General features: G+C 62.6%; 1 protein-coding gene and 1 long non-coding RNA gene across 3 annotated transcripts in view; one reads left to right on the forward strand and one right to left on the reverse strand.

The window, feature by feature from the left end:
- The window catches only part of ARHGEF17 (Rho guanine nucleotide exchange factor 17), a 62,960-nt gene extending 47,055 nt beyond the window's left edge, over positions 1 to 15,905 (forward strand). The window contains exons 3-21 of the mRNA XM_058305919.2: positions 526 to 708; positions 2,170 to 2,286; positions 2,469 to 2,561; positions 2,795 to 2,971; positions 3,268 to 3,318; positions 3,581 to 3,690; positions 3,781 to 3,866; positions 6,932 to 7,050; positions 7,329 to 7,542; positions 8,008 to 8,081; positions 8,803 to 9,002; positions 9,188 to 9,489; positions 9,948 to 10,197; positions 10,454 to 10,540; positions 11,706 to 11,773; positions 12,011 to 12,159; positions 12,942 to 13,116; positions 13,240 to 13,509; positions 14,390 to 15,905. Of these exons, the coding sequence (XP_058161902.1) occupies positions 526 to 708; positions 2,170 to 2,286; positions 2,469 to 2,561; positions 2,795 to 2,971; positions 3,268 to 3,318; positions 3,581 to 3,690; positions 3,781 to 3,866; positions 6,932 to 7,050; positions 7,329 to 7,542; positions 8,008 to 8,081; positions 8,803 to 9,002; positions 9,188 to 9,489; positions 9,948 to 10,197; positions 10,454 to 10,540; positions 11,706 to 11,773; positions 12,011 to 12,159; positions 12,942 to 13,116; positions 13,240 to 13,509; positions 14,390 to 14,586 (2,922 nt within the window). The 3' untranslated portion in view covers positions 14,587 to 15,905. The remainder of the gene's footprint in view (positions 1 to 525; positions 709 to 2,169; positions 2,287 to 2,468; positions 2,562 to 2,794; positions 2,972 to 3,267; positions 3,319 to 3,580; positions 3,691 to 3,780; positions 3,867 to 6,931; positions 7,051 to 7,328; positions 7,543 to 8,007; positions 8,082 to 8,802; positions 9,003 to 9,187; positions 9,490 to 9,947; positions 10,198 to 10,453; positions 10,541 to 11,705; positions 11,774 to 12,010; positions 12,160 to 12,941; positions 13,117 to 13,239; positions 13,510 to 14,389) is intronic.
- A 52-nt stretch (positions 15,906 to 15,957) lies between these two features.
- On the reverse strand, positions 15,958 to 20,010 carry LOC131280090 (uncharacterized). Of its 2 annotated transcripts, XR_011649966.1 has the most exons (4): positions 19,511 to 20,010; positions 18,111 to 19,189; positions 17,207 to 17,320; positions 15,958 to 17,055 (listed from the first exon to the last, which is right to left on the reverse strand). It is a non-coding gene; the product is annotated as an uncharacterized lncRNA (long non-coding RNA). The 2 variants fall into 2 exon arrangements; XR_011649965.1 differs by having other exon boundaries at positions 18,111 to 20,010.
- Positions 20,011 to 20,581: the final 571 nt, after the last annotated feature.

Here is a 20,581-nt window from a genome sequence, read left to right on the forward strand (position 1 = left end):
GGCTGGGCAATGAGGAGCACAGGGAAAAGCCCTGCCACCCCCTCCAAAGACTCCCAGGGTAGTGAGGCTGATCTGGACGCAGGGGCCCCGAGCCGTAGGCCCCGCAGGTAGACTCGGGCACTGAGCCACAGGCACCACAGGTGGACACAGGGACCCCGAGCTGCCAGCCCCGCAGGTGGACTCAGGGGCCCCGAGCCGCAGTCCCTGCAGGTGGACTCGGGCACTGAGCCACAGGCCCCACAGGTGGATGCAGGGGCACTGAGCCGCAGGCCCCGCAGGTGGACGCAGGGGCCCCGAGCCGCAGTCCCTGCAGGTGGACTCGGGCACTGAGCCACAGGCCCCACAGGTGGATGCAGGGGCACTGAGCCGCAGGCCCCGCAGGTGGACGCAGGGGCCCCGAGCCGCAGGCCCCGCAGGTGGATGACGTAGGAGCCCCCCAGGCAGGGATACTTGCTCATACCTGAGCAGGTGGGATGGGGTGCCATCTGTCTGAGGGGCTTTGCACTGACCCTCTGAGCCCCCCAGGGCTACATGCAGCCGCTGAAGCAGCCTGAGAACTCCCTGCTGTGTGATCCGTCGCTGGTAGATGAGATCTTCAACCAGATCCCCGAGCTCCTGGAGCATCACGAGCAGTTCCTGGAGCAGGTGCGGCACTGCGTGCAGACCTGGCACGCCCAGCAGAAGGTGGGAGACCTGCTCATCCAGTCGGTGAGTGGCCCTGCCGCCAGCCCCCGCAAGCTGGGGCACCCCCTAGAAGAGGCTGGAAACTGCGAAGGACACTCCCCTACACCTCAGCTGGACATGGACTCTGAAATCAGATCCCTCCCCAAAATTTGACCGGACATACCGTCATTGAGCGCAGTCCCTGGTTGGCTGGAACCTGGATCCTGCCCCCACCCAGACCTTGCCTGCACCCTGGGATGGACGTCAGCTCCGGCTGCCGACCCCAACTTGACCCTAGTCCTGACCCTGGCTTGGTGCTAACGACCACCCAGACCTCGGCCAGATGCTGGGACTGACCCCAGCCCCATCTTGACTTGAACCTAAATAACAGCCTTGGCCTTGACCCCAGACTTGGGCTTGGTGTTGACGCTGGCCTAGTGCTGACCATCCCTTTCCTGCATCAGGCATTTTAATAATAATAGCCAGCACTCTTTGGCACTTATTTTGTGCTAGGCATTATTCTAAGCACCTTCTTTATGTTTAGGATTGACATCCTTATTACCCTGGTTTTATAGTTGATGACCCTGAAGGGTAAAGTAACCAAACTAAAGTCACAGTGGGTGGTGGAGGACTCGGTCCCAGGAAGCCTGGCTCCAGGGCCAGTGCTCTGCCACCCACGTCCCGCCCACCTCGGTAAGCCCTGCAGCCTGTAAGCTTTCCGAGATCCTGCGATAATGGCTGAGACCTTTAAAAAGGCACCAGTTGCAAGATGCAAAAAGAACCGCACAACTAACAAACATTTAATTAAATGTCTGTAAAACACACATCATCTTCTTTAATTGCTAGATTTAGTATGCATTTATAAGAATTTAATTACGTTTGAAAATTTTTAAGTTACATTCTGTAATTTTGCCAGAATTCCCAACCCCAGGGAGCCCGAGTCTCCTTGAAAAGGGAAGAATTTTCTCAGAGGCCGGAAGAGGCCAGAGACCAGGTGTAGTGCCAGGCACAGCCATGGCTGGTCAGGGAGTGCTTCCTGGAGGAGATGGAACTGGAGCTCAGTCATGGGGGGTGGGGAATTGGGTGGGGGAACAGCATTCCTGGCGGAGGGAATTATGGGATGAAAGGCCCAGGGGCTGGAATGTCCTCTGTCATTCAGAGGATAGTGAGGAAGGAGACTGGCCTGGCTGGCACTGATGGGATTGGAGACCAAAGGATGAAATGTCCAGCTAGAAGCGAGCGGACCGGCTCTGAGCTCACGAGACACATCCAGGCACACACTCCGAAGTGCACACGAGAACGTGCACACATAAGACGTGCACGCGCACACATGCTCGGTCACACAGCCACATGTACAACACACACACCGGGACACAGGTGGCCCGATCCCTCAGAGACTGTCATTGCTACCTGGGGGCAGAAGGCCTTGGCCTGGCAATCGGGAAACCAGGACGGGGTGAGGGGGCGAGTGGCACCCCGGGGACCCCAACCTGCCTCCACCCACAGTTCTCCAAGGACGTCCTGGTGAACATCTATTCCGCCTATATTGACAACTTCCTCAATGCAAAGGATGCTGTGCGTGTGGCTAAGGAGGCGAGGCCTGCCTTCCTCAAGTTCCTGGAGGTACGTGGGGAAGGGCAGGGATTGGGGCCCACCCTCGGGCCAGCTTTGGGGACCGCGGGGGCCCCCCGCCCGGGCGCCGTGGCCCCAGGCAGCGGGTGAACCTGTGGGCTGGGGCTGGCGGGGGCCTCTCCTGACATGTCCCTCCTCCCCCGCGTGCACATCCCCCTTGCTTCGGGTTTCAGCAAAGCATGCGTGAGAACAAGGAGAAGCAGGCGCTGTCCGACCTCATGATCAAGCCTGTGCAGCGGATCCCACGCTACGAGCTCCTGGTGAAGGTGGGTGTGGGGTTGGGTGGGAGGGTGGGCAAGGCCCAGATGCGTGGGGAGAAGCGAGGGGCTTTGAGGCCCCACCTCGTTGAGCCTGGCATCAGGGACCCCAGAGGTCAGGTGGGAGAGGAAGTCCTTCTTGCAATCTGCCCACAGTCCCTCCTGTTTCAGCAGTCAGTCTAGTGCCGCAGGGCCAAGCAGGGGCAGCTAAGCAGATAGTCCGGTCCCCATTCCTGCCCCAGGACCTCCTGAAGCACACACCCGAGGACCATCCCGACCGCCTGCTCCTGCTGGACGCGCAGCGGAGCATCAAGCAGGTGGCCGAGCGCATCAACAAGGGCGTGCGGAGCGCTGAGGAGGCAGAGCGGCACGCCCGCGTGCTGCAGGAGATCGAGGCTCACATCGAGGGCATGGAGGAGGTGCGCGCTGCCCCCTCGCCGCGTCCGCGGCCCCCCGTGACCGGGGCCCTGACTGTGTCCACGTTGGTGTCCGCCGCGTGTCCGTTTCCGTGTCTGCCACCTGTCTGTGTCCGTGTCTCTGTCCCCGTCTCCTGATCACATGTCCCTCTGCCTGATGGCATGGTGCTGGAGGGTGGGCAGGACGTCGCTGCCACCGGCCCGGCCCCTGGGGTGGGGCCGAGGGGTCCCTGGGCTCGGTGGATGGGACGGGGACTGATAACCGGCCCTCAAGACCCCTTGTCCCCCCTGCTGCACAGCTCCAGGCCCCTCTGCGGCGGTTCCTGAGGCAGGAGATGGTCATCGAGCTGGTAAGCCCTGCCCCTTGCCGGCCACCTCTCCCCGCCTCCCGGCTGCGGTCACTCCTCCGCTCACACCGCTGCCTGGGGCTCCCTGCCTCTTTCACCCCGTCGGGAGTCCCGGGTCAAGCTCAGCTCTGGCCCCGACCCTCCGGGCAGCTGTGGAAGAGCCCTCCCCGCTCCCTGGTCTCGGCGTCCCCTCGGGCCCTCTGGGCAGGCGGGTGGGCCTTGAGGCCCGTGCCTGTCCAGCCTGAATCCTGCCTCGGCCCCATAGAAGGCCGTCAGTGGCAAGAAGGACCGGTCCCTCTTCCTGTTCACGGACCTCATCGTCTGCACCACCCTGAAGCGGAAGTCAGGCTCCCTGCGGCGCAGCTCCATGAGCCTGTGAGTGGCCGGGGCGGGCAGGGGCAGCTTGGGCAGGGGGGCAGTTGTCCCTCGGCAGGCCCTGGCCAGAGCACGCTTCGGCTCCCACAGGTACACGGCAGCCAGCGTCATCGACACGGCCAGCAAGTACAAGCTGCTTTGGAAGCTGCCGCTGGAGGACGCCGACATCATCAAAGGTGGGGCTGGCTCGGGTCCGGCCGCTAGGCTCTGCCGGGGGGTCAGGCCAGCAGGTGGCCGTGGCCCCGGGAGAGCAGACGTGGTCGTCACCGGCGTCGCTGCGCCTGCAGACTCCCTGCAGCACTAGCACGCGGTGGCGTCACGCTGCCCCGTCGGTGGCTGTGCACCCAGGGGACCCCCGCTCCCCTTAGTGCGGGAAAGAGCGGGCTGGGAAGAGCGCCAGCGTCTGCGCCGAGCGGCACCTCGAGGGCCGCTCCTCCTGCACACCCTCTCCCTGTCTCGCCGAGAGTCTGCCCTGCTCGTGGTTTTCTTTGCGTCCTCGTCCCTTCTGCAGCCATCGGGGCCTTGCCCCCTCAGCTCTCAGCCCCACCCGCTCCGGCACGCAGGGTCTGCGGCTCGCCCATCCTGAGGGCGCTGGTTGGTCTGGGGGCGGTGGGGTGGGCGCACCTGGGGAGGCAGGCGGGCCCGGGCTGTGTCTCTGGGCTACTCGGGGAGGTGCTCGCCGGGGGCCTGCCCCTGCGTGGGGAAGGGGCTCCCTCAAGCCCCCGTGTCCGTCCAGGCCTGCCCTGATTATTGGTCCAGTTCCTCTCTTCTCGCTGGCCAGCAGGAGTGTGACCACCTCTAGGTCGTTGAGAGGGGCGGTGGCATACGGAACGAAACCAGGCCGCCCGGGCAGCTGGGGTGGGCCGGCTCCCTCAGGAGTGGGAGCTCTTCCAAGCCTTGGCTCGTCTCGTGCACCCCATGGCCCCTGTCCTCCCCCCAAACCCGTGCAGCCCCCGCCCAGTACCAGAAGCTGCCTTGGCCAGCACGATTCCACCGTCCACTGGCAGCTTTGTGCTCCTTCCCCTCCTCTACAGGCTGCCCCCTGCTCCCCACCCCAGGGCCATTTCAGGAATCATTTGTTACTTTTACTTTTTATTTTTTTTTAAAGATTTATTTTTTATTTATTTCTCTTCCCTTCCCCCTCCCCCCCAGTTGTCTGCTCTCTCTGTCCTTTCGCAGTGTGTTCTGTGACCGTTTCTGTCCTTATCAGCGCCACGGGAATCTGTGTCTCTTTTAGTTGCGTCATCTTGTGTCAGTTCTCTGTGTGTGCGGCGCCATTCCTGGGCAGGCTGCACTTTCTTTCGCGCTGGGCAGCTCTCCTTACAGGGCGCACTTCTTGCGCGTGGGGCTCCCCTATGCAGGGACACACCCCTGCATGGCAGGGCACTCCTTGCACGCATCAGCACTGCACATGGGCCAGCTCCACACGGGTCAAGGAGGCCCCGGGTTTGAACCGTGGACCTCCCATGTGGTAAACGGATGCCCTATCCATTGGGCCAAGTCCACTTTCCTCATTTGTTACTTTTCGAGTCCATTTCTCCTCTCGCGTGGTCACGATCCAGATCATCTTTCTTGCCTTTCTGCAACCTGTGACGTAAATGGTAAATTTTTATCTCCCAGTAACACATCCTGTAAACAAAATTGGAAAACAACAGAAAAATAAATTATCATTCAGGAAAAAGCAAAATGAAAGAAGCTACTTTCCCTTTGATGCCAGGACTGGGGTGTCCTGGCCCAGGGGTCGGGGCACAGCCTCGTTCGTGGGTCCCCGGTCCTGAGCGCTCTCCCCAGCCAGCAGCGGTGTACGGCCAGGACATCCGGCGTAGGGGCTCCTCTGGGGAAGTGAGCCCCTCAGTCGGCACGTCCGGCTGCCTAAGGTCCGCCTGCTGGCTGACACCCCTGGAGGCCGCCCCAGCGCAGCTGCCAGTGTCGGCTAGAGCCTGCGGACCTGCAGAGCCGCCTGCTCCTTGCTGTTTGTGCTCTGCCTGGACCTTCTCCAGGGGCCTGGCCCCGGCGCCCCGTCACTCCGAAACAGGCGGAGTCCCTGCTGCCACACACCCTCGGAACCTTTGGGAGCTGCCTTTTAGCTCTGTTCCCAAGGACTTGGGGCTCATAAACTCTCAGCTGGTCAGGCCCTTCTCACCCCAGCTGCGGGTCTGCAGGGCCGTGGACGTGTGGGGAGGCCCCTGCCAGGACCCCGGGGCCTTGCCCACACTGAGCGCGTGGCCGGCTTTGCCTCCTCTGCCCTGCACTGCTGCCCTGGCGCAGAGACCAGCTGGAGAGGCTCCTTGACCCCGCCTGTCTCTTCAGACCCATTCCGGTGGTTGTAGGCCTCACACCCTGCTCCTGAGCAGCTGCCCTTGACCCAGGGTTGCCTCTGGGGCATTCGGTTTGGGAAGGTTTATTCATCAGGGTTCTCTAGGAAAACGGAGTTATCTGTAAATAGCGTGAGGTTTTATAAAATTGTCCCATGCAACCGTGGGGATGCACAAGTCCCAAGTCCAGAGGGCAGGCTGCAGGCCAAGGACTCTGACGAGGGTCCTCGATGACTTCCCCGGGAGACGCTGGCTGTCTCAAGTAGTGACGGGAATTCTCTCCCTGAACGGGAAATCACGTCCCCTCTTACGGCCTTCAACTGATTGGATGAGCTGTCTCCCATTGCTGATGGCAGCCTCCTCATTTGATTGCGGATAAAACCAGCCAGTGAACTCACCAATTACTAGAGTCCATGAAATGCCCTGTTTCTCAGTTAGGCCAGGGCTTGCTTGACCAGACAGCTGGGCACCGTTACCTGGCCGGGTTGACGCTTCAGCCTAACCACCTCAGAGGGCGTCATGTGATACGAAACATGTTGCCCCTGCAGAGGGCAATTTCCCTGCACAGGGGTCGGGTACGGCAGACACGGAGGCTTTTCTTGCCCCGTACCACTTGCTGTCTCCACATCTTTACAGTAATCCTGGGAGGGAGGCGGTGTTTTTACCCAGGTTACAGGTTAGGAAACAGGCTGAGCTGTGACGCACCTCGCCCACGTTTGCATGCCGGGAAAGGGCAGGGCCAGGGTTCAAACCCGGCCCCATCCAGCTCTGAAACCTGGGGTCTCGCCGTAGCCCCTGCTGCTGTGGCAGTTTCCACCTGGGAGGAGGGCGTGGGTGGCATGGGGGCCGGGGTGGCGGGAGTACCGGGCCCCAGCCTCGCTCGCTGGCCCTGTCCAGCGCTGTCCGTTGCCTTCTGCCCCCACCAGGAGCATCCCAAGCCACCAACCGGGAAAATATCCAGAAGGCCATCAGCCGGCTGGATGAGGACCTGAGCACGCTGGGCCAGATGAGCAAGCTCTCCGAGAGCCTCGGCTTCCCTCACCAGGTCTGCACCCTCTTTCTGGGGGGCGGGGGGGTGCCCGACCCTGTCCGAGGGGGAGGCACAGCCTCGTCGTTCGCCGGAGGGAGGAGAAGGAGATGTCTGTCGCTCAGCTGAGGGCAGGTGCAGCCTCACCCCCGGCCGAGGGAAGGGAGGCGTCAGGCTCCTCTTGGTCTGTGGGGGTAGAGGCCCCTCCTCTGAGGGGGGGCAGAGGCCCCCCAGGTATTCCCGGGGCAGGAGCCGCGGCGAGGGCCCGGGTCCGAGGCCTGGGCGCTTCCCCGCAGGGCCTGGACGACGCGCTGCGGGACCTCTCGGCCGCCGTGCACCGGGACCTGTCGGAGAAGCAGGCGCTGTGCTACGCGCTCTCCTTCCCGCCCACCAAGCTGGAGCTGTGCACTGCGCGGCCCGACGGCACCGACTCCTTCATCTTCGAGTTCCCCCACTCTGACGCCCGCCTCGGCTTCGAGCAGGCCTTCGATGAGGCCAAGAGGAAGCTGGGTGAGCCGGGCAGAGGGCAGGGCCGCGCGGCCACCCGTGACCTTGGGAGCCAGAAATCCAGGACCTGTCTCCAGCCGCGGCCAGGGCTGAGCCTTGGCAGAGACGCGCCCGTCTGTGAATGATAACGGGGGCCTCCCCCGCAGGGAGGGGCTCTGTGGCTAGGCTTAGCTTAGGCCAGGGCCTCCTGCGTGGGCATGCGGCCATTGCCCCACAAGAGCAGGCTGCGTCAGGACACTGCCGGCCAGCGTCTGTCACCTGGAAGATGCGTAGGGAGCTCCGGGCCAGCGCCCTCGTACGGCTGGGAAAATCGGGGCTGGGAACAGCAGGATGCGCCCCCAGCCAGCTCAGGCCCCTCCCAGAGTCCCTGAGGGACGGGAGGAGGGGAGATGGGGCAGAGGTAGACCCAAGGGCAGGTGGGTACTGCGTCTCCCTGCCCTGTCCCCTTATCTGTCCCTCTGCCCATAGCATCCAGCAAAAGCTGCCTGGACCCCGAGTTCCTGAAGGCCATCCCCATCATGAAGACTCGCAGCGGCATGCAGGTTTGTTGCACACGGGCGGCGTGGGTGCAGGTACCAAAGCCTGCACACGTCCACACAACACTACGTACGTCTTGATCATGGCACTTGCTCCGAGGTCTGAGTGCACAACTCTGTACGTGTACATGACACGGCATAGGTGTTGTGTATTACGTGGGTGTGTTTCATGCCTGTGAGCAAACGCTATACATACCGTGTCGACGTGACGTGCTTCATGAGCCTGCGTACACGTGAACAAGGCTACTGGTGTCACGTCATATGCGTGTACACAGTCGTATTCAGTGTGCGTGTATGCACGTGCGGGTAGTGTCACATGGTCATGAATATATTTGGTGCGTCAGGCATCCTGTGTGTTGTGTGTGCACCTGTGCATGTGTTGGAATGGATTGGGACTCCAGGACACCCACACAGGCCTCCCCCCTGTGCTACCGGGGAGGGGGCAGGCGGGGCAGAGGAGAGGGGCAGGTGGAGCAGAGGTGGGATGTAGTTGGGGCAGAGGGGGCAGGTGGGGCAGAGGGGAGGGGGCAGATGGAGCAGAGGGGAGGGGGGCAGGTGGGGCAGAAGGGAGGGGCAGGTGAACCAGAGGGGGGAGGGCATAGGTAGAGCAGAGGGAGGGGCAGGTGGAGCAGAGGGTAGGGCAGGTGGAGCAGAGGGGAGGGCACAGGTAGAGCAGAGGGCAGCCGCACGATTCCTCTCTTCCGCCCGTCCCTCGATGCCTCCGCAGTTCTCGTGCGCGGCCCCCACCCTGAGCAGCTGCCCTGAGCCCATGCCGGAGGTGTGGGTGTGCAACAGCGACGGCTACGTGGGCCAGGTGTGCCTGCTGAGCCTGCGGGCCGAGCCCGACGTGGAGGCCTGCATCGCCGTCTGCTCGGCCCGCATCCTCTGCATCGGGGCCGTGCCCGGCCTGCAGCGCCGTTGCCACAGGTGAGGCCCGGGCGCGATGGGGCCGCGGAGTGCGCGCGCCCGCCCGCGGACCTGGGAGAGAGACCCTGTCCCGCGGGCCCTCCCCGGCGCCCCCCCTATGCAGGGTGGGCGTGCGTGGGGGCGGGCCCGCGGCCGGGGCGGAGCCTTGGCTCCAGCCACGCTCACCTGCACCCCTGGCCCGGCAGGGAGCAGCCTCCCTCGCTGAGGAGCCCCCCACAGACGGCAGCGGAGCCTGCAGGGCCCGAGCTGGAAGCCGAGGCTGCCGCGGATGAGGACGCCGCTGCGCTGGCCGAGCCGAGGCCCCAGCCCTGCCTGCACATCTCCATCGCAGGCTCCGGCCTGGAGATGGGGCCAGGCCCCACCGAGGGCGAACCCCGGCCCGAGCTGGTGCCCTTTGACAGTGACTCAGACGACGAGTCTTCACCCAGCCCGTCGGGGACCCTGCACAGCCAGGCCAGCCGCTCCACCATCTCTTCCAGCTTCGGCAGTGAGTGCCCACCTTGGAGCTGCCAGGCAGGGTGGGCTGCCTGGAGGAGGGGGCAGTGTAGCCAGTCCTGATGGGTGAGGAGGGCGGCGTGCAGGCAGAGGCACGGAATCCACTCTCAGGATGCTAGCGCAGGGGGCGCTGGGCTGCAAGGTGGGTGGGGCTGTGACTCCCAAGGGGCCCGGAGGGGAGGCACAGCTGGGCCTGGGCCCAGAGAGCCTGAAGGGCCACGTGAAGGTGGAGTTCGGGCACCTCTGTCCAGGGAGGGGCGGCCGGGTGGAGGGTGCCAGGCTGGGAGAGGAGCGTGAAGCCAAGCTGGTGCTGAGGCCCGGGGGACGGAGCGCTGGCCGTGAGAGGCCTTGGGAAGGCGCGCTGATGGAGACCGAGGTCGAGAGAGCGGTCTCCGTTGTGGGCCGGGGGTCGGGGGAGCAGCACTGGAGGTGGGCGCTCGTCTCCCTCAGATGAAGAGACCCCAAGCTCCAAGGAGGCCATGGCGGAGACAACCAGCTCCGAGGAGGAGCAGGAGCCCGGCTTCCTGCCCCTGTCCGCCTCCTTCGGGCCTGGCGGGCCCCGCGGCACAAGCCCCACGGACGGACGGGCCCTTCGCCGCTCCAGCCGCGGCTCCTTCACGCAGGGCAGCCTCGAGGACCTGCTGAGCATTGCCCCCGAGGCCTCCCAGAGCTCCGTGTGGCTGGGCACCGAGGACGGCTGGTAGGGCAGGGCAGGGCGGGGTGTGTCCAGAGCCTGGCTCCCTGCTCTGGAAACCACGCGTACTTACCCCCAAACAAAAGGGCTAGGCCTCGGGTGCCCGGCCAGCCAGGGGTGCCAGGACAGGGTTTCCCGGGGAGGCTGCGGGATCACAGCGGCAGGCGGGGAGGAGACGGTAGGGGAGGCAGGGAGGTGGAAGGGTGGCTCCAGGGGCTGGTGCGCCAAGTGTGTGTCACGAGTGCACGCCCCTGATCCGCAGCGTCCACGTGTACCAGTCCTCTGACAGCATCCGGGATCGCAGGAACAGCATGAAGCTCCAGCACGCAGCCTCTGTGACCTGCATCCTGTAAGCCCCGAACAGCCCTTCCCAGCCACACACACAGGCCCCCGCGGGTCACCTGCCCCGTCCCAGCCACACACGCAGGCCCCCCGCTGGTCACCTGTCCTGTCCCAGCCGCACACGCAGGCCCCCCGCTGGTCACCTGTCCTGTCCCAGCCGCACACGCAGGCCCCGCTGGTCACCTGTCCCGTCCCAGCCGCACACGCAGGCCCTGCTGGTCACCTGTCCCATCCCAGCCACACACGCAGGCCCCGCTGGTCACCTGTCCTGTCCCAGCCGCACACGCAGGCCCCCCGCTGGTCACCTGTCCTGTCCCAGCCGCACACGCAGGCCCCCGCTGGTCACCTGTCCTGTCCCAGCCGCACACGCAGGCCCTGCTGGTCACCTGTCCTGTCCTAGCCGCACACGCAGGCCCTCGCTGGTCACCTGTCCTGTCCCAGCCACACACGCAGGCCCCGCTGGTCACCTGTCCTGTCCCAGCCACACACGCAGGCCCTGCTGGTCACCTGTCCTGTCCCAGCCGCACACGCAGGCCCCGCTGGTTACCTGTCCTGTCCCAGCCACACACGCAGGCCCCGCTGGTCACCTGTCCCGTCCCAGCCACACATGCAGGCCCCGCTGGTCACCTGTCCCGTTGCAGCCGCACACGCAGGCCCCGCTGGTCACCTGTCCCAGCCACCCACGCAGGCCCTGCTGGTCACCTGTCCTGTCCCAGCCACCCACGCAGGCCCTGCTGGTCACCTGTCCCACCACACATGCAGTCCCCTTCTGGTCACCTGGGTCCTGGGCTAGCCCCTCTCAAACCAGGGTTCTTAACAAGGGTGCATGAGCTTGGGTTTAAAATTCAAAAAATTTTATTCTTGTGGGGACATGTTTGTGCAGGTGTGACGGAATTATTAACTAACACACGGCATAGCATGGGCTTAATAAGGAGTCTGTGGTTTTTACCTGACTGCGGAGGGATCTGTGGAGCAGAAAAGGTTAAGAGCCCTGGTCTTAAACACCGACTCAGGCCCGTCACTGCCCCGTCAGCCTCAGCTCCCCCGCCTGGGAACCGGGAAGTGGAAGGAGTGGCTTCGGGAGCCACGCCGGCCCGGCGTGCTTGGCCTGGCCCGCGTGGCCTGCCTCAGCCTCCTGAAACCCTTGGCCTCTCCCTCTTCCCCCTGTCCAGGTATCTGAATAACCAGGTGTTTGTGTCTCTGGCCAATGGGGAACTGGTGGTCTACCAAAGGGAAGCCGGTGAGTCACCCCCACCCCCACCCCAAACTCCTGGGCCCCTTAGTGGTTTAGAGCTCTCTCCTGGCAAGGCTGGGGCCTTGGGACCAGGAGGCTGGCCATGGCCGGGCAACTCACTGGCCCTCTCTGGACCTCGTGGCCTCACCTGTAAACGGCACTGTTGACACCTTATTTCAGGGGAGGGTGAGACTTCTGGGTGACACTGCACTGAGCTGTTTTCTTTACCCCACTCCCACCCAGGCCATTTCTGGGACCCGCAGAACTTCAAATCGGTGGCGCTGGGTGCTCAGGGGAGCCCCGTCACCAAGATGGTGTGTGTGGGCGGGCGGCTGTGGTGTGGCTGCCAGAACCGAGTCCTCGTCCTGAGCCCCGACACGCTGCAGCTGGAGGTAGGGGAGGGCGCCGGGTGGTGGCTTCAGGCGAGCCAGGCCCAGAGAGGGCGACGAGACCCGGGGGGGCGGTGGCGTGAAGCAGCACCCAGTTGAGGCTGGGCCCTTTCCCTGGCCCGGGGCTCCTGGGCCGGCCGCCCTCCCTGCTCCTTTCTTCTCTGGCCGATGAGGAATCCAGCCGGCGCCCTGTGCGTGTCAGGATGCCACCCCCGTCCTCCCACCCCGGGCCCCACCCCTCAGCTCGGGTCCTGGGGTCCCCTGGAGGATGGGACGAGGGGTCTTCCTGGTGCCAGCATCCCTTAGCATTAGACTCGGGCCTTTGGTCCTGACTCCATGTGCATTCGTGTCCCGTCTTTCCAGCCGGGGCATGTGGAGGAGTGACAGGTGCCCTAGCTGTCCCCCTCACTTGCTGCGCTGGCGTCCAGAGCCCTGGGTTCAGGCCCGGCTCTGCTGAATTGACGTGTGCCCTTGGGCGGGCTCTCCTGCCCTCAGGCTTCAGCTTCCCCAGCGCTCTAGAGAGAGCCCGTGGCTGCTCTCTCCTGGAGGCTGGGAAGCTCTCTGAACAGTAAATCACTCAAATGTCATGGGGAAAGAGCACCTTCTTCTAGTTCCTACGGATTGAGCGGGGAGGCATCCAGAGCAGGGACCAAGGACTAGGGCCGCTGTCACTGTCAGTCTGCGGGGGGCGGTTCTGGAGAGATTTGGTGGGAGATGGCAGGTGCCAGGGAAGGCGGCCGGCCAGTCACCCGTCTGCTCTGTACCCCAACCCCTCGCCCCCACAGCACACATTTTACGTGGGGCAGGATTCCAGCCGCAGCGTGGCTTGCATGGTGGACTCCAGCCTGGGCGTGTGGGTGACGCTGAAAGGCAGTGCCCACGTGTGTCTCTACCACCCAGACACCTTTGAACAGCTGGCAGAGGTAGATGTCACACCTCCCGTGCACAGGATGCTGGCAGGTACTGACCTCAGACTAGCCCTGTGCCCTCCCTTGGTGCCTTCCGCTCCTGTCATCCGGGAGCCCTTGGGGAAGCTGAGCCGGGGTCGGGATGGGGCCCAGCTCCGGTCTGTTTCCCGCCCAGGCTCGGACGCCATCATCCGGCAGCACAAGGCGGCCTGCCTGCGCATCACCGCGCTGCTGGTGTGCGAGGAGCTGCTGTGGGTGGGCACCAGCGCGGGGGTCGTGCTCACCATGCCCACCTCGCCCAGCACTGTCAGCTGCCCACGGGCGCCTCTCAGCCCCGCCGGCCTCGGCCAGGGACACACCGGCCACGTCCGCTTCTTGGCCGCGGTCCAGCTGCCGGACGGCTTCCACCTGCTCTGCCCAACCCCACCACCTCCACCGGACACAGGTGGGTCCGTGCGTCCCAGCCCAGGGACCCTGGCGTCTGGGTTTAGGAACCTCTCTTCTGCCAGAAGTGGTTTTAAGAGGAAAGAAAGTGTAATGCAAAGCGGTTCCAGGGAGGAGGTCGTGGAAACCCCACTGTGAAGGCTGCCGGGATCCAGTGTGTGCGCACGTGTGCCTGTGCTTGGAGATGTCGCGGGAGACAGGCGTGAACTCTGAGCTGAGAGGTAGAACGCGGCACCAGAAGGGATAGGTAAAGCAGGAAGTAAGACGGAAGTGGTGTGTAGGGCAGGAAGTGAAACCGGGACGTGATGGGCAGAGCAGGAAGTAGAGATAGCCCCAGAAAACAGGGCATTAAAAGGCAGCTAGGACAGAAAACGGACTGAGGGAATTAGAAAGTGAAACATTAGGAGATGATGTACGTTAAGGAGGTCAGGGTTAGAAGAGCCTCGCCTTGGAAGGACAGGAAACCATATGCCCCAGGAGGAAGTGGCTTGTGAGAATCAGAAAGCAGACGCCTGGGTCAGGAGCTGGCGGGATCCAGAGGAGGCTGAGGCTCCCTAGCTGGGAAAGGTGCTGGAAGTAGAAAAGGGGTACAGAGAGGACGTTGTGTGCGGTCATGGAGAGAGAGAGGAGGTGGGGTGCCCTTGGGAGGCTGTGTGATTCCTGACTGAAAAGTCCAGATGGGGATACGAGGGGGTCTGATCTGCCAGGAAGTGGGTATTTCTTTCCACAAACGTTCTTGGCCAACAGGAAGTGGGATTCCTCACAGGAAGTGTGCGTGTTTTTTCTTTCTGTCTCCCGGGGTCGGGGAGCTCAGGCCCTGACCGGGACCGTGAAGCCGCTGCTTGCCCCTGGACCGACGCGCGCCCTCTTCTGTCCCCCAGGCCCCGAGAAGCTGCCGTCGCTGGAGCTCCGCGACTCCCCCCGGCACCGAGGCCCGGCCTCAGCCAGGCCTAAAATGCTGGTCATCAGTGGCGGCGACGGCTATGAGGACTTCCGGCTCAGCGGCGGGGGCGGCGGCAGCAGCGAGACCGTGGGCCGAGATGACAGCACAAACCACCTCCTCCTGTGGAGGGTGTGACCCTGTCGGCCGCGGCCTGGGCCTCGCCTGCCCGCTGCCCTCAGCCTGCTTGCCTCCCGCTAGCCCACGCGCAGGTCCGGCCAGGCGCGTGCGGCCAGGCACGTGCGGCCAGGCGTGTGCGGCCGGGGCGCACGTGCCCGCGTGGGCTCCCTCCCGTCTGGAAGCGTTCCCGGTGAACCCCGCTGGCCGGCGCTCGGGCCGCCCCGGTGCGCCGAGTCGTGACGGCGGGGCACGCAGGCTGCGCAGGACCTCTGTCCCTGGAGCTTCTACCAAAGACACGGCTGGGCCTGGACCCCGTGGGGCTGGGGGGGGCCATGTGCAATATCCGGAAGGTGTTCTGGGGGCAGCAGCAGGGCTGGGGGATGGAATCCCTTCCATGTACAGTATTTATGTTCCTTTTGAGATGTGTACCTTCCCAAGCACTTATTTATGCAATGGCCTGGGGCAGGCGGTGATTTGAGGAAAGGACAGGAGGGGGTAAACCTCTCCCTGCCCCCGGGGGGGGGCCACCCTGGGGCCCTGACCAAGCCTTCCGGGAGGGATCGGCGCGCCCTCCCCCGTTACACGCACACGCACACTGCATGTTCCGGGCACGAGAACACCGCCCCTTAAACTACAACTGCCGAGGCCCCTTCCTGGGTGGGCTGCCCCCCATTGTCCTGCACCAAGGACAAGGCCCTCGGTAATCCAGAACAAGACGGGGACCGTTGCGGGGCAGTGACTCCCATCTGGGGCCCTCCCCAGGTCATGGCCTTTCTGAGCTTGTTGGCAGTGCCTTCCGAGGTTTCCTAATTTGGGGACGCGATGGGCCTTGGACATAGCTCTTGCCTGACCTCACCAGGTAAGAGAAGAGGGCCCTCCTTCTCCCTCTCCCTGCAGGCCCCAGCCCCAGCCTCCTGCCTCCCTGTGTCTCATGCACTGGCACATAAGGTCACCTTGGGGGGCAGTCCTAGGAGCCCCCTCACTCTGACCACTGAATGCCCCTTTCCATACCTCCTTCTGCTGGGACAGGAAGGGCCCCCAGAGCTGAGGGGCTGGACGTGTTCTCCTGAACTGGGAAGGGTCCCACTCGAGGGCAGCCTCTCCCTCACCCCCAGGCTGCAGGGTGCCAGCCTGACCCTCAGCTCCCTGGCTTCTCCAGCTACAACTCCAAAGGTCTGGTTTCAGATGGCGTTTGTTTTGTTTCGTTTTTTTTTTGTTTGGGGTAGGTGGGTCATTGGGGTCTTAGATGATGTTTTTCTTGCTACCAAACAGTCATGTATTAACTTTCCTTGGATGATGAAGTTTAAAGAGTCAATAAATAGAAACATCGAACTCTTGCTCCCTGTTGGCAGCTGTGGTGGCCTTCAGGCCTCGACACTGACTCGCTTGGACAGAAAGGAGGCTCAGAGACCCAGAAGAGGGCCGGGAGGCCCGTGAGGGCTGGGACGGGATGGCGAGGCTACCACTGGTGTGCGGTGTTACCCTGGGAAGGTCACTGCCCTGTCTGGGCTGCAGTTTCCCCTTCAGGAAAATAAGGAGTTGTGCAATGCTTTGTAACCAGGGCTACCTGTTGGAATCCCTTACAGAGGGCATGGGTAAATAGAAGCCGGAATACATATGCACAAACATTGAAAGATACACACCCGGGCTCCCGCCAACAGCTTCTGAGTCTGGGTCTGGGTCTGGGGCGGGGACTTGGGACGCTGCGGCTGACACGTGGTGCTGGGGGAGGACCAGGAACTTGTCCAGGGCTGCTCCTGGGAGTGGCTGGCGTTCTCCAGCAAAGCCTCACGGTGGGGAATCCTGACAGAGGCCAGGGTGAGTCCAGGCTTTAGAGCAGGCTAGAACCCAGGTCTGCCTGGTTTCTGATCCAAAGAGTGGTGTCATCGAGAACGCAAAGGCTGGGAAGTGGACGTGGCTCAGGTGACTGAGGCCCTGCGTACCACACGAGAGGTCCGGGGTTGGTTCCAATGCCTCCTGGAGAAGACAGTGAGCTGATGCAACAAGGTGACACAACCAAGAGACAGCAAGGAAACCGAGATGCAACAAAGCAGAAACGTGGGGGCAGCTCAGGAGATGCGCGCCTCCCACATGGTAGGGTCCTGAGTTCGGGTCCCAGTGTCTCCTAGAAAGAGAAGATCAGCACACAACAAACAGACACAGTAGATGCAAACAGGAGGGGCGGGGAGAAATTTTTTTTTTTTTTTAAATAAAATCAGTCTTTAAAAAAAAAAAAGTATTCAAAGGTCCAGCAGCAGGGGCTGTCGGTGCAGGGGAAGGAGCTCTTTGTACCTGCAAAACTCAAGGTGGTAACTTGGCCAATAGAAAAGGCAGACTCAGCTCTGCTAGTATGTTTGCATGTAAATGTTTTAAGACCAAAAATTTTTTTGCATTCCTGAAGGGGCGTGCAGGCTCGTGCTTTGCATGCTGGGATTCACTGCCGACCGGTATGCTGGGTCCTCAGTGCTGTGGGCCGTGCGTGGAACACTGGAAAGAGCCGGGAGCTTCTATGAAACATGGGTGTGGTGTTGCCGATAGCAAGCAGTGTGCATGTGGACTTTATGATGAAACGGAGCAAGAGGGGAGCACATGCTTGCGAGCCAGACAGACCTCCTTTGAAACCTTGACTGCCACTCACCAGCTGTGTGAGTTTGAATGAGTTGGGTCCCCTTGCACCTTCATTTTCTCCTCTAAAATGGGGCTGGCACCCCTTCCTCCACAGGACTGTTGCCGGCGTGCACAGGCCTCTGAACTGCATAGAAGAGACTGATTGAGCCTCCAAAATAAAAACGGCTTGCGAGTGGGACATAACCCGCTCCAGCTCAGGCCTGCTGGCCGCCGCCCCCCCGCCCCTGGCTCCCCGCTCCTGCCAGCCAGCTCTCGCTCTCAGGGCTTCACAGCTTCTGCTGGCCCTCAACACGGAAGCCCTCGGGCAGACGTTCATTTTCAGCACGGGATGCCCAGGCCTCACCGTTTTCCCAGCTCAAGTGCCTCGGCGGGGATGGGACCGGCCTACTCGCTGTCCCTCGGGAGGCCACACCCCGGGGCAGGGCCAGCCTGTGGATCCCTCCCATCCGTCAGGCGCTCAGCTCTGGGCCACTCCGCCAGGGACAGGAGGTCCCCAGGCCCGGGGAGGCTCCTCGAAAGATGAGTTCCTTTAAAACGTGCTTCTCAACCCTGCTGCACGTTAGAGTCACCTGAGCCCAGGCCGCGGCCCAGACCAAGCACATCAGAACGCTGAGGGAAGGAGGCGGGTGCCAGTATTCTAAAAAATTATTTTAATTGAGGTGAAATTCATCTAACCATTTTAAAGTGAACAATTTCAGTGGCATTTAGTACATTGACACTGTTGTGCAAGCACCTCCTCTTGTTAAAACATTTCATCAGCCCCAAAGCAAACCCCAGACCCATTCAGCAGTTCTTACTATGCTCCCAGGCCCTGGCAACTACCAACCTGCTTTTTTTTTTTTTTAAAGATTTATTTTTTATTTTATTTCTCTCCCCCCCCCCGCCCCCAGTTGTCTACTCTCTGTGTCCATTACCTGTATGTTCTTCTGTGTCGGCTTGTATTCTTGTCAGTGGCACTGGGAAACTCTTTTTTGTTGTGTCAGCTCTCCGTGTGTGTGGCGCCATTCCTGGGCAGGCTGCACTTTTTTTGCACTGGGTGGCTACGGGCGCACTCCTTGTGCATGGGGCTCCCCTACGCGGGGGACACCCATGTGTGGCAGGGCACTCCTTGCACGCATCAGCACTGTGTGGGGGCCTGTTCACCACACAGGTCAGGAGGCCCTGGGTTTGAACCGCAGACCTCCCATGTGGTAGGCGGATGCTCTATCCATTGGGCCAAATCGGCTTCCCTCAACCTGCGTTTTGTCTCTTTGGATTTACCTATTCTGAATAAGTTGTTTGTTTTTTAAAGGAAACGTCTTGTCATTTAACGTTCACACAGAGGAGAATACAGATCACTGGTATGCAGCTTGACGGGTTCTCATGGTGAACACCCAGATCAAGAAAGAAACAGGCCATTTTTCACCCCAGATGCTCCCCTCACCCCCTCCCAGTCTACGCCCCAGGGTACCCACCGCCTGGCTCCCGACACTGGTGTCATCTTGGCAGCGTTCCTGGAGCACAGCCGAGGTGGGGCGGCTGTGTGGGGTATGGCCGTGGCTGGCCACGGGACTGGGGAGAACCTGGACTTGGGTTGTGTGAAGAGGGGACATCTCGAGCCAAGGCAGGGAGGGGGTCGGAGCCCGGGCTGAGGGGTCCCTGGAAGGGCGAGCTGGAGCAGAGAGAAGGGGAAGGGAGGGGGAGCTGGAAGGTGAGCTCTGTGAGGGCAAGACTGTGTTCTCTGCTCAGTGCCTGACACGTAGTAGGTGCTCGATAAATACTGATTGAATTCGAGTCTGGAGAGTTAAACTGGGATCCACCTCCGGGCTGGGAGTGCCTGGAAGCAAGAACCCCAGTTCCCGTTCACTGAGCACGCAGCCAGGGGCATGCGGCATCTCGCTTACCCCGCAGTCCTGAGCGGCTGGTACCTTGTTATCCTGTCCCAGGAGGTTGAGAGGGCTGAAAGGCCTTCCTCGATGTCACCCAGCCACTGCCAGTCGGGCTGCTCAGGTCTCTGGACCTCACGGAAAAGAGGAGGGGCAGCTGCATGGGGCGGCGGGACAGGAGGGCCAGCCACTCCTGGGGCCGGGGGCCAGCAGCTCTGGGCGGGAGGGGTGGGGAGGGTCAGGGCCAAAGGCCATCTCCTCCCGGAGCAGGTCCTCCAGGTGGTCCCTTGGGCTAGCACAGAGGGCCATCTACTTCATGGGGAAATTGAGGTGCAGAGAAGGACGGAACCTCATCTGAGGTCTCGCAGCAAGGCAGCACTGGGGATGGGGGTGGGGGCAGGAGTAGAGCCCAGGCACGGTGTTCTGTGGTCAGAAAAGTCAGGAAGGACCTTAGGAACGAGGCGAAGAGAGTGGACGAGCTGGCCTCCGGGGACCGTCACACGCATCGAGCCAGCCTCAGCACTAGTCAGGAAGTCCAGACGGCCTGGAGAGGGAGCAGCAAGGATGGCTGAGACCCTGGCTTTATCCTGGGGAGAGGGACAGTGGTCCAGGGATCTGAGCTCAAGCCTCAGCCCTGCCTTTCTCTCACTGTGTGACCTTAGGCAAGTGTCTGCCCCTCTCTGGACCCAGATGACCTCCGGGAGCCCTTCAGGTCTTTTGCATGCCTGCCAAACACCAAGCCTCTCTTCTGTCCTCATGGACCTTAAGCCACAGGCCCGGCTGCAGGAAACAGCAAGGGGACGTGCTATTTTGGGTCCAATTATGGCCAGTGAAGAGCCCTGCTTGGCAGAGGCAAAGTAATCGGGCATCCCAAGCTGGGTCAGGGGTGGACTGCAGGGCTGATCTGCGGAGGGAGACAGCGAGCAGGCACTGGGGGTGAGCGGGGGCGCCCCCAGGCTCTGCCCACCACCCTGTCTGCGGAGGACGAGGAGATGGAGCAGCCTGGGAGAGGCCGGCACCCTGACATGGGGTCTCTGCGGGTCCTCCTGACACGCTGAGTGGGGGAACTCACACTCCGAGAGGTGAAGTCACTGGCCTAAGGCCCCACGGCCGGGCAGCCGCAGCACTGGGACTTGCACCCCATCCTTGTGACACCAAAGCCTGTAAGCCTCCATTCCCCCCGATGTCTCCCCTCCAGGCTCCCGAGCCGCAAACGCCTCCGCAGGCCCCTGCCTCCCCGGCCTGGCCCCTGCGGTCTGCTGAGGTCCTGGCCTTGAGGGCCCCCAGGGGCCCCGCTGGCCCACTGCCTGCAGGCCGCTGCTTTGGTTCTTCTCCCAGACCCTCCACGGGCCGAGGACCCCGAGTGTGCCCGCTGAGTCCAGCTGCTGGCACAACAAGGCCCCCGCCCGGGATGGCTACCACCAAGAGCGCGGGACCTCCTGTGAGAAAGCCAGTGGGGCCAGCGTCCAGGACTCGAGACCCCCCGGGGCTCCAGGCGCAGGCCAGGTCTGCGGGACACG

The sequence above is a fragment of the Dasypus novemcinctus genome, chromosome 10, assembly GCF_030445035.2.
Source record: "Dasypus novemcinctus isolate mDasNov1 chromosome 10, mDasNov1.1.hap2, whole genome shotgun sequence".
Taxonomy (NCBI): Eukaryota; Metazoa; Chordata; class Mammalia; order Cingulata; family Dasypodidae; genus Dasypus; species Dasypus novemcinctus.